Genomic DNA, 12,627 nt, shown 5'->3' with positions numbered 1-12,627 from the left:
CCATTAATTGCAGAACATTTATCATACTGTACGCTCAATACAATAAATTTTATTTATACTATCCATTCCCCCTAGTAGACCATGAGCTTTTAGTCTCTGTAGGGAGAAAATAACTCAAACAATCTACTTTCCATGGAGCAAAATACAGAAATGTATTTTGTAGCTAATACAGGGGAAAATGGACATAAAAGTAATTTGAAAATTAAAAAGGGATTTACAAAGGCAGTGACTTTTTATTTTTGGGTGAGCTTCTGTCTCCTCTGCATAAAAAAGTACCTTTTTCATGAGCCTGTTAGGAGGAGTCAATAATCAGCAATTTGTAAAAGCACTAAGAACAGGGCGGGCCTATAGTGAGCACGGGGGCGCAGGCATTAGCCCTGATTCTTAGTGGGTCGTCATTACCATTATCTGCGCTGAGCGGCAGGGGGAAGGCCAGAGAGCAAGAAGGCTCCCAGAAACCTGGACCCTGAGGTTAAAGTCGGTATTCCCAGGCGTGAACAAGAAGACTGCCTATGGGCAGGACCAGGCCCAGCCAGTGCGATGGGTGAGCCTGCTCCAGGACAGGCAGGCTTGGAGGTTTCTCTCCAAGAGGCCCACCAGAGAAGGCCTAGCTAAATATCCCATCTCAGTTCTGTACAGCCTTGGGCACATCACTTGACCTCTCTGGCCTCTGTCTGCTCAGCTATAAGATAGCGGGTAGCTCTATTGCACTAGGATTAAGAGATAAGGCCTACAAAGCTTCTAGCAGGGACAAATTTCCCTCCTTCACCTACTCCCCTCCTGTAATGGGGAAGATTATCGTACTGATCCATCTGACTTCGGCATCCAAATAAGCAGCCCTAATTTTTTTCCTTCTCCTCTAAAAAGCTGGCCTAGGATTGTAGAATTCACAGCGAGGCAGAAAGCAGGGAAGGCTCCAAAGACTGTGCCATTTCGTTCTTGTGCCCAGAAAATTCTGAGGCCCCTTGTCAGCTGCTGAGTCTTCCAAGAGCCCAAGGGGTCCAGAAGTGAAGGCGTGGAGCTGTTGGAAGGAGGGACGGCGTGCTGGCCGGACAGACCCTAATAAATCACGGGCGCTGCGGAGGAGCCGGCGGCGACAGCTGCACATCCCGCCTCGCGATGCTCACCGCCGGGCTGCTCAGCGCTCGCATGGCTGTACTTTGGAAAGGGTCAATTTTTCCAGTCGGCAGGCGTGAAAGCGAGTGGTTTCTGCATCCTGAGTCCCCCTCCCCTCTGGCTTGCTTCTGTTGGGTTCCTGGCACCAGCTTCTCTATTCCCCAGGCCTACGGTTTTCTCAAATGAGCTCTCCTTGACTTTGGTCTCCAGCTGCCTGGCCAGAGTCTAGGCTGTAATGGGGGACCAACACCACGCCTGGGAGGCAGGCAGGCGAGACAAGGAGCTTGAAGGTGGGTGAGGGGCAGGGAGAAGGGGCGAGAAGCTTTAAAGGCTCTGCAAGGTGCTCCATCTCCGCTTTAGCACAGAGACCGTTCTCCTTGAGAAGGTAGGCTGTCGCTCCAGGAAAGGGAAAAAATGAAAACGAGACAGGAGAGCCCCCTGCCTGTCTTCAGGGGGCTGCTGAGCAGCAAGGTGCACTGGGAGCACAGGCTATATAATCCTTTCCTTCCACTTCACCGTCCTCCCCCCGCCACAATCCTGTGGCCCAGCTGCCCTGGAAGTAGCGCCCCCTACCGTCATCGCTCGTGTGGTGCTCTGTGGTCACGTCCTGGGTTGAGTCCTCAGCCGAGGTGGTCTCTCCATGAGGGCTGTCACTGCAACAGAAGCAAGAGACATGGGGACCTCATCCCCTCACTGACCAAACTCTTGTCTTCTCCTTCACGCAGTTTCCTTGGAGCAAGGGCATGGAAGCCGTCTCACGCTCTCCACCTCTGGACTGCTCCCAACGATGATGGTAAAACACAAGGCTCCCAAGGTTCTCTAGTCGCTGCTGCAAAAACTATTTGAGACTGCCTGGGGCTTAGAATATCCTGAGACAGAGGGAACCCCTTTTGAACTTACAGAATAAGTCTTTTTGAAAATACAGAGCAATTCAACCCCTCAAGGGCTGTTTTGGGTGAACTAGTCCCTGGAAGTAGCCCATGGAAGAAAACACTAGGCTTTTGCCTGGGACACAACAGGACCTGAAAACCAGCCCTGACACTCGGTAGCTGTGGGACCCTGGGCAAGGGACGGAATCTCTTTAAGCCTCAGCTACCTAAGGTTGATAGTCTGAAGCTAGTGGTCTGTAAGATGTCACAACGTCGCCTGAAGACTCACTGAGACATGACACAGTGGTCAGTAAGTGGTCTTCCTTTCCTTCTTTCTTATTTTGCTTATGTCTCTAGGCTTTGTGGTTTGGTCTTGCATGGGTGAGAGAGTGGGAGGTGAGTCAGAGGGAGACGAAGAGTCTGCTGTGGACCGGACTCTGCGAGAGGGCAGGGCATGGAAGCTGGTCAAGTTCTTCAATAGTTTATGGAGTCTAAAATCATCCAGGGTTGAGAAATGAGAACGGTCAGGGAAGCTCCCGGGAAAACCATTTCTACTCCTGGTCTCCTGCCTTGTGGACATTAGAGTGGATGGAGATGGGCACCAGGAAATTCTAACTTCCTGAGAAACAGACAAAACCCCCATTCATTGCTAAAGCTTCTTCCTCTGGCAGTTGGTAGTAACAGGAGAGCCTTTCCAGGCAATTCTATGGAAGCATTAATTACCACCTCCTCTACCCACCACCTGGCCTCACGATTCCTACCTTTGAGCCTATAGCCTTTCCCTCCCCTTGGAACAGGGACAGGTCTTTCACTCCAGAAGGTTCCTCAAAGACCAGGGGACCAGTTCAGAAGTCAGTTCCAAGGAGGCTCTCCAGAATCCAGAGAACTTTCTGGGAGAGCATTAACAGGATTCCTCCTTTTTTATTTTTATTTTTAAAATTTTTTTAACCATTTCCTGAGCACTTAACTACCAGCAAGACGCTGCTCCAAGCTCATTACATGAACTAATTTATTCATTACAACAACCCTATGAGACAGGTAGTCTTGGTTTCCCATTCTATAGATGTGGAAACTAAGCCACAGAGCAGCGATGTAATTTTCCTGAGACCACAAAGTTAGGATGTGGCAGATGAGTGTGGGAATGAAAGAAGGAAGGAAGGAAGGAAGAAAAGACCCAGAGAATCCTTCTTATAAAAAAAATGTGGGCACAATTTTTCACTGTTTACTGGGCCAAAAACTCTGATGAGCTTCATGAAACTCTAGAAGCCCTCGGGGCCCTAAGGGCATACAGGGCAAGGGCTCAGTTTCCTCCAGAGTTGCAAGTGTAGTTACGTGGCCATCCACGAAGGCAGCAATTCTCCCAACTTCAGAGAGTCCTGGAAAGCTTGTTAAAAGTGGACTACCTCATCCCCAGAGTTTCTAAGTCTCGAGGGCCGGGTGGAGCTGGAATGTCTGTATTCCTAGCCAGTGCTATGTCACGTAGGTGTTGTTGGTCCAAAGACTCCGCTTGGAAAGCCACTGCTCTAACGGAAAGGCGAGATGATGCCTTTACTAGGCCCCTGGTAGCTCTGGAATTCTATGCTTGACTCCACACCCACATGCTGGCCACACCGCAAGCCTGCGGACACCTGCGGTCTGCAGAGGCCCCGCAGGCCGAACAGCGGCAGTCCCAGGGAACTGGATTCTAGCTGCAGGGCTTGGTAAGCGAGGTGAAGGGGGACTGCCCTCTCCTCTTCACAGCTACGGGGAGGCCAAGTGGCCAGCAGGTCCCTCTCCCTGGCTCTTCCGGTCTCCCAGCCACTCTCCAGGATTCTCAGGCTCTAGACCCCTTCTACCACTTACCCCCCCCCACACCCTTCATCCATCTTAGCTCGCTTCCCCGGTACTTCTTTCTCCTCTCAAAGAAGAGAGGCTGGGAGCCTTCTGAGTGGGTGAGTCCAGCGGTCAGAAGGTCCTTCTTACCCAAGGTCACCTCCTCTTGGTCCTCGGGTACTTTGCCTCCCACCCAGTCTGCGGTAGTAACATTCCCTCACTGATCTTGCTGTTTGTCCAGAGGCTGCTAATGATAGTCGGATGCACAACGAATAGTGGGGGGGCGGGGGCAGGCAGGGGGGCTGCTCCCTGTGAGTCACCCCTGCAGTGATTCTGTCTGCTTCCCTGGTCTGGGACTGGGGGAACAGGGCTTGGGGGGGGGGGGGCTCTGTGTCCGGGGATCGGCCCCGAGATATTTGCGACGTGAGGGCACACTTTGGAAGGAAGATAAAGCAGGCGCTGGGAGCACTACTTCCACAGCTTTTCAAACCTCCTGCGAGAGAAACCGATGCTCCAAGTCACATGCCCAAGGACAGCTCCCTGGAGCTCATCAGCTTGTAGGCTGAGACCTGAACGACTTCCCCCGTCCCCACCAAGCATCTGTCAGTGATGGAAAGCTTTCTCTCCGAGCTGGCGAATATGGGCTTCTCCAGCTCGGACCCAGGTGCTGGGATCTGTGGGACAGCGGACAAGGCCAAAGCCAGGGGTGTCAGTGGTATTTTTACATTCACGGACACATGAATATCACGTTCTTCACTCCTCAGGCAGGAGGCTGTTCCGTGGTGATCAGGGAGAAGCATGGGCCCACTGGCCTCTAATTAAGTCAACAAACTCCCCCTCCTTCCCCTGCCTCAGTGGGTAGCAATGGGGCTGCCAAACTGGTTCCAGATGTTGCGTTCAGATGGAATCCGATTTGCGCTGGCTCATGCTTTTAGCTCAGGCTGAAGCACCATTTGATGGGGAACATGCGAGGGGATGGGGGGGAGGTAAGGGACATTAAGGAGTAAAAGACAGAGGTGGCTGCCTTTGTGTTTGATGGGAAAATGACATTGTCAGTGGTACCCCCGGGGTTTAGTGTGGGGTCCTGGATGGTGTCCTGTACTAAGACGTGTCAAGGTTGGAATCCCCTCCCCTGAAGTGGCCTGAAAGATTGTCACTGGCCTCTCTGGGTTACAGTGACTGTATCTGTAATATGGAAAGAATAATTTGGTAATTGTATAACAGAAGGATCTAGTAAAGATGTGCCCTAGGGATTCCTTTTACATCTCTGTTCCCAGCCTTGGTCATGAAAAACCTCGCCCCGCAGGATTTAATCTCGCTTTAGGGTGGAAGTATGCCTAATCTGCCAAAAACGGAGCTCACCCCTTCTTCTCTTCACAAATTTCTGCGATCGTTCTAAATTATCGTTGTATAAACTCACAGTGAGGGAACGATGCCTCAGACCTTAAAGGCATGAGGCATAAGAAAGAAATTCTTCCTTCTGGGACCCGGGGTTGTGTCTCTCACAACACACAACCCAGAGCAGGAGCCTGAGAGACATTGTTGACTGATGAGCATCTGTTCTAAATACAACTTTACAAATTTTCCTCTCCTGGAGATTATTAACATTCCTATTATTGCTGTCATTATTTTCCAGAATGGTTCCTCACCACTAAGAACTCATAAGAAATAGGGAGGTGGCACCAAATGGCACTTACTCCATACGTCGGGTTGAGGCAGGGCACTGCCCGAACCACCCCACCCCCCAGATCCCGGCAGCTTGAAGTGGGAGGCTGAGAGGCTCTGGGTGTTTCCCTTGGGTCTCGCTTGGCCATCTGGCCCCCATACCCAGTGTGCACCGGGGATACCCCCCACACCGCCTCCAGCCCAGAGCTCCCTACCAGTAGTCCTCCGTGCTTCCTCCTCTGCTGTAGATGGGACCCTCCAGCTCCCTGGAGGTTGGGAAGATGTTCTCATGCTGGATGATGGTGGTTTTGATCAGCTCGTTCACGTGGGCTTGGCAGGACACCTGGTCGTGGCCCTCAGGCACTGACATCAGTGAGGGCCCGAAGCAGATGGCGAGGTTGTAGGGGTCCATCATGTTCTCTTCACTGAACTGTGATAAACTGGAGGAGAAGGGAAAGGGGCAAGCTGGAAAGCACTCGCATGAATGCCCAGAGAACACAATCATGGGAGGCATTGCCAAGAGCAAGAGCAGAAGTTCCACAAATTGCACCTGCTTTTCTGGGCATCGGAGCCCTTCTAGAAAGTCCGCAGGGAGAAGACAGTGACCGGTCATTCAGGAGCCACCTCCTAGCAGGCCTCACCCCTCCTCTCTCACCAGCTCCTCGTTCAAATTCTACTTGCCACCCCACCACCGTCCCCCGCTCCACACCTTCTCGGCCACATCTCCCCGGCCTCGAGAACACACCACTCCGTAGAGCGGGGACGACTCCCACACACCAACCCACTAAAGCTGCCAGAGCAGATGGAGACCCTCAGGCTGCCCTCATAATGACACGGTCAGAAGACGCAGGCGTTGTGCGCTGTGTACCTTCCTGCAGAGCAAAATAATCAAATTACTAGGGATCTTCCATTCCGAGCTCTAGACTTATTAAAAAAATTCGCCAACCGATTAGTTTTTGCATTCCATTAAACAAGTGAATTTCTTTCTGGAAGCTAATGTAATTGTTTTTCATTTCCATAATATCCTCTACTATTACAATCAGGATTTATTCAGGAAAAGGTCAGCATGCCGCTCAGTTTCTGCTCAGGCCTCCTCTGGATGCAGTCTGACTTCGTTATTGGCTATTTCGCCTGGCAACTGGCCCTGCCCAGGCAGCAGCTGCTCTGGCCACACCTCCAACCTTGGCCAAGGACCCAAGCCCTTCAGTGAGCCGCTGGGCCTCACTGGCCCCCACTGGTCTCTGTTCACCCAGGTGGAAGGCTTGGCTGGCTCCATACATGCACCCCCAGCCCCCAGCCCCAGGTTGTAGAGCTGTGAGCTCTGCTAAGGAGTTCTGTCTCCTCCACGGGCCTCAGCAGGTGGTCCCCAGCACCTGATTCTGACAGATCTGAGGGGAACCCAAAGCCCTCTGATGCTGAACCAGAGGCCCGAGGCCCCGATGTCTTCATCTGCATGGGTGTTGTTCAGAACTGGACAGAGTTCATTTCTAGTGGATCCTGCCCCCCAGATTCCAATTACCAAGCTGGTCTCTCTCTAACCCAGTGGTTCTCTCCTCTACTACAGATTCGCATACGTCCCCTGTCCACCTTGCAGAAGCAGTACCACGGATGCAAACAGCTGTTCCGGGGAGAAAATGGTCGCGGTTGAGAATCACTCTTCTCGAGGACCTAGTCAAATGCAGGGAGGCCAGCCAGGGGTGAGGTTATGGGTCCCCCCCCATGGGTGGGGCTGCTTCACAGAAGGTCTGAAAGTCTGAATTGCATAAGCCTCCCCCCGGCTCCTGAGTTAAAAGAGAGCCGAGATTCAGAAAAGACGGGGAGAAATTTCTAAGTCTACTTCTTGGTCAAACAGATACTGGAGACAAGAGAGATAATTACCTCGGTAACCTCAGCAGGGACAAGGAGGAGGAAGGCCCTGTTTCTTTAGTGTGATCTGATGACATTGCAAACATGGAAGAAAACCAGTCATTTCTGAGAAGCCTGGCCATTAGAGGGAAACAAAGTCTAGCCCTGAGAGTCCCAGTCGAACACCTGTGAGAGATGAGCAGCCTTGCCAAGCCTCCTAAGGGAAGGGCTGTTTGATTCACAGGCAGCTGCAAACGACCAGGGGCCTGAGGGGGACACATCTTTGTGGACTGGGGTCTCATGGGCCAGTTCCATTTCTTACTCCCATTAAAATATAAACCAAGGTCCTCTCTTCCAATCTACAATGGGAACACCTAGATTGAGGGGTTAAAGCCATGGTTCTTAACTATTTGGGGGTCACAGCCTCCTTCAAGAATTTGACAAAAACTAGAGATCCTCTCCCCCCAAAATTCATACATGTACACATACAAATGCATGTCATTTCATATGCAATATAATGGTGCTAATAATCCTTGAAGACCCTCAAGTCTGTGCCCAGTATAAGAATTTAAATACTGGATTTTTATTTTTAAAGAAATACTTACAATGGAAAACACTGGTAACAGGTCCCTCTTTTAAAATTTTTTTTTGGTATCGACTTGTATAATGCCATCTCTTCTAAGAACTGGGCTAGATTTCTAGAACTTCTATCCATAATATTAGTGAATTCTTCTAATTGATTTGAACTCATCTTCTGTGCTTCTTAACGAGGTTCAGGATAGTGATTGGGAACACAGGCTTTGGAGAGGGATGAGAAAATCAGGATTGAGGTGGGAAACTTGTTTTTATGATGCACTTCTCTGGACTTTTTACCCTTTAATGATGCACATTTGTCCCCTTGATTAAATTTAAAAAAGAAAAACAAAACCTCCCCCAAATTTTAGAGTCAATGAGACCTGGTTTTGAGTCCTGGCCCCATCATGTACCGGTTCCAGGAGAATATTCTGATTTCTAAATCTCTTCCTAAGTTCCCCTCCTTTGCGGGGCTGTTTTAAAGCATGAATGGGGGGGGGCACCTGGGTGGCTCAGGGGGTTAAAGCCTCTGCCTTCGGCTCAGGTCATGATCGCAGGGTTCTGGGATCGAGCCCCACATCGGGCTCTCTGCTCAGCAGGGAGCCTGCTTCCCTCTCTCTCTCTCTCTGCCTGCCTCTCTGCCTACTTGTGATCTCTGTCAAATAAATAAATAAAATCTTAAAAAAAAAAAAAAAAGCTTGAATGGGCTGTCACACGCAGAGCACTGAGCCCCGTGCCTCGCACACAGGTGGTGCTCCATCCCTATTTTCTGTAATTATAATATCCAAATTGCTTCTTGACACAGGACCCTCGATTCTAGTCAGGGAATGGGAAGCAGGGCTGTCAACATTGGCCAGCAACTGATTTATAGAGGGCTAGCCATCTTCCTTTCCCGACAGACATCATCAACCTGAGGACTCTAGATCCCAAAATCGAAACCTTAAATCCTCAGGGAGAACACCAAGCTTCGGACAGACTGTTTTAAATATGTGACATTTCACTTAAAAAACCTTCAGCTTCACTGGCCCCAGGGGTTTGATTTGGCAACAACCAACAGACTATGGGTAAGATATTAATGCATCAGGGTTGATTTTAGGTTTGAAAGGGATGAAGAGAAATTGTATTATTCACCATCGCCCCAGGCAAGTCATGGGGCTGAGAATCCATCAGGCCTTTAAAAGCTTTTCCAATAGAAGACACTACAACTTTCCTCCCTAAATCCATGATTTAACAGCATTCCCTGACGTCCCCAAAAGGCTAAGACTTAGGTAAGAAGTCCGGTGTAATTCTGGCTGATGTTTCCTGATGGTCCTTCAAAGGCATCCTGTCACTCGCCTTGTCACTCTCTCACCTCCGACGCCAAGGGTCGGCTTCCTCGTGCTCCTCGCATCTACTAAGGAACTTGCCTCTGTGCCCTCATGTCCCGCCTTCCTTCCCCTGCAGTGAACTCCATCCTCTCTCTCCAGCAAGAGTATCAGTCCAGCAACTGCACCATCAGTTTTCCTCTCCACTGGGTCATTCCCACCAGCATACAAACATGCAGGAAACATGCCCCATGAAAAAGAATCCCCTCTTAACCCCATGTCCATACCACATTACTGACCCATTTCTTAGAAAACTTTCTGGGACTTATCTGTACCTGTTGTCTGTGATTCTCCGATTCATCCCCACCCCTTCTGCTATGGACTGAATTGTGTCCCTCCTCCCCAGATTCCTGTGATGAAACCCTACCCACCCCCTCCCATGGGACTGCATTTGGAGAAAGGATCTTTAAGGAGATTATTAAGGTTAAATGAGATCCTAAGGGAGAGGGCTGAAGCCAAGAGGACTGCTGTCCTTATTGGAAGAGGAAAAGACCCCAGAGCTCTCCCTCCGTGCACAGAGGAGAGCCACAGGGGGAGGCAGAGGGAAGACCGCCACTTACAAGCCAAGGAGGGACTCCTCAGCAGAAACTGCCCCTGCCGGCACCTTAACCTTGGATTTCTAGACTCCCGAACCATGAGAAAATGAATTTCTGTTGTTGAAGTCACCTAGTCTGTGGTACTTTGCTAGGCAGCCGGAGCATCTCTCTTGCCCCTCCCCCACTTTATCTACATACCATACAATCGACCATTTTCACTATTTTAAAGTGTCTAATTCAGCACCATTTAGCATATTCACAATGTTGTGCAACTATCACCACCGTCTAGTTCCAGGACACTTTCATCACGAGAAAGGAAACCCCCTGTCCATTGGCAGTCACACCCCACCCCCACCAACCTCCCCTCCCCCAAGTCCCTGTCACTGCTGATTTGCCTGTTCCGGACACAGAAGATGAATGGACCCTGGCCCCACGCTGGCTTCTGTGACTGGCTTTTTTCCTCCACGAAGATGTTTTCCAGGTGCACCCACGCGGCAGCATGCCACTGTAGGGCCAGACAGGTAGGTCCACTGTATGGACCTACCACACGTGGTTTATCCATCAGCGGCACCCCTTCTCTCCCGACCTGACACCACCCGGGTCTGGCCCCTTCCACTCCATCAGGACAACACTCCTTAGGGTCACCAGTGCTCTCCCCACTGCTAACCCGATTCTGAGTCCTTTCCTCAGCAGGCCTGTCATCCCCTTTACCTCTGGTTTCACTCCCTCTTCCTCTACATGGCTACTGGGACACCATTCTCTCTAGGTCCTCCTCCTACCTCACGGCTCACGGTCCCCTGCTGACCACTGTCTCTTAAAGAGCAAACTTTGCCCTGTCCCCTGCACTCGCCAGTTCCCTGACCTGCTTTATTTTCTCTGGAGCGCTCTTCCTCTGATACAGGGTATGCGTACTCATGAGTTTGGTCTGTCTTCTTCCATAGAACATGAACCCCAAAGGGACTCCATGGGACACCTGGACTGTTCGGTGCACTCTTAGGTGCTTAGCACCGAGAACAGGGCCTGGCCGACAGCGGATGCTTAATAAATATGTGTTAAATAAGGGAACAGATAAGCCCACGAGCAGCTGTGGGCACTCCAAGACACCCCAACCACAACTCTACTTGTCCATCTGCGTGTGGAAGCCAAAACGCTCCTTGTGAAAGTCAGAAGAACTGCCCAGAATCCTTCCAAACAGGGAGGCACCTGGAGATTGGTGAGATTTCAAGGAAGATTCAGCTTTTCTGGAGACACAGGGGCACCTTAATAGGGCGAAAAGCACCCCCGGTTCACTCTCTCATTCAGATGAAAAAGAGGACCTGAGCCTTTGAGGGCCTACAGCAGTGTTTCTCGGACTTTCATGAGCATGAGACTCAGCAGGAACCTGGTTAAAACACAGATTCGGATTCATAGGTGTTTGAGTGGGAAGGGCTGAGACTCGGCATTTTTAACCATCTCCCAAATGATGGGTCTGTGGACCTCACTTGACCAACAAGAGCCTAGAAGACTATATTGTTTGACATCTGAAGAAAGCAGGTTTCAAAAGGCAAAAAACAGAGTCGGCTGCAGTGAGGGGGAGCTAAAGACACTGTTGGGGGCCAAAAAGTCACTGGGCAGCACACGGGCTGTGGTAGGCAGCCTCTAAATGACCCCCATGGTCCCTGCCTACCGGTTTTCACACCCTGGTGTAATGTTCTCCCTCTGAAGTGTGGACTAGATTTAGAGACTCACTTCTGGTGAATGGAAAATGGCAGAAGGCATGGGATGTCACCTGAGATTAGGTTACCAAGGACTATGCTTTCTCTCTTGGGTGTTCTCTCACTCACGTGCTTGGAAGGAAGCCAGCTGCCATGTTGTGAACAGCTCTGTAGTGAGGCCTACAAGGTAAAGAACTGACGAAGGCCTCTGGCCAACAGTCAGCCAGCAAGGAAGGTCCTCGGTCGAACAACCTGAGAGGAACTGAATCCCGTCAACACCACACAAGTGAGCTTGGAAAGCGGAACCCCCCTCCAGTGGAGCCATTAGGAGAGACAACGGCCCTGCCCCCATATCCTCACGGCAGCCTCAAGAAAGCTAGAGCCAGAGGCCCCCCGTGACATTGCACCTACACTGGGGATTCCTGACCCCCACAAACTGCTTTTTGGTTTAAGTTGCTAAGTTTTAGGGTAATTTGTTACACAGCAATAGGTAGTTAACACAGATGCTAGAAAAGATAATGTTAATGATTAACAAGGCTTGCTGGACAGGCCTAGGTTCATTCAGTGCGCCAGGCACTCCAGAGGACACTAGCTACATACACGTATGGAACCAGGTCAAGTCCACACAGCGCTGCTGCACATGTAAGGAGTCCCACACACATTTATACATATACTAGTTTTCTGGCTCCTTGAGATTCAGGAGGTGTACAACCAAAGAGAAAGACTGTAGTCAGAAATAAAATACACACACCCCAGGACGCAGAACAACAAAGGAGAGCAGTCCTGAAATCGGGGCCCAGCAGAGTCTCCCTCAGGAGCTCCCTGTCAACAGTCGCCACATCTGTTGATAAGTACACTTACGACCCGCCATCTTCCCACAGAGGTGGTATTCTCTAGCACCTGTGTCCTGAATTCCATCCTTTATTTTAGGAAACACTGTGGTTATTAATGCTGCATCTTTCCCACGAAATACTTTGATGAGCATATACACCTTTTTGTAACCAGACAAAAAAGGAAAACAAAAGAAAAGTAATGGTTACACTGGTGTAATTCCCATGCTTCCTACAACAGTGGCCACCATGTCCACCTCTGCCAGAGGCTCCCTCTCTCGCTCCTCCTGTCCCGAGAGCTCCCTGCCACCTTCACTCAGCAG

At 50.5% G+C, this 12,627-nt stretch overlaps 1 protein-coding gene across 9 annotated transcripts in view; it reads right to left on the bottom strand.

Annotated features, from left to right (window-relative positions):
- SRGAP2 (SLIT-ROBO Rho GTPase activating protein 2) overlaps nt 1-12,627 on the bottom strand; it is a 232,804-nt gene that overhangs the window by 11,596 nt on the left and 208,581 nt on the right. For all 9 annotated transcript variants that reach the window (XM_047704932.1, XM_047704934.1, XM_047704933.1 and 6 more), the window contains 2 exons: nt 5,678-5,902; nt 1,690-1,769 (listed from right to left, as the gene is read on the bottom strand). In XM_047704932.1, coding sequence (XP_047560888.1) covers nt 1,690-1,769; nt 5,678-5,902 — 305 coding nt within the window. The remainder of the gene's footprint in view (nt 1-1,689; nt 1,770-5,677; nt 5,903-12,627) is intronic.

The sequence above is a fragment of the Lutra lutra genome, chromosome 15 (assembly GCF_902655055.1).
Source record: "Lutra lutra chromosome 15, mLutLut1.2, whole genome shotgun sequence".
Lineage (NCBI taxonomy): Eukaryota > Metazoa > Chordata > Mammalia > Carnivora > Mustelidae > Lutra > Lutra lutra.
This window is presented reverse-complemented; position numbering and strand designations above follow the sequence as displayed.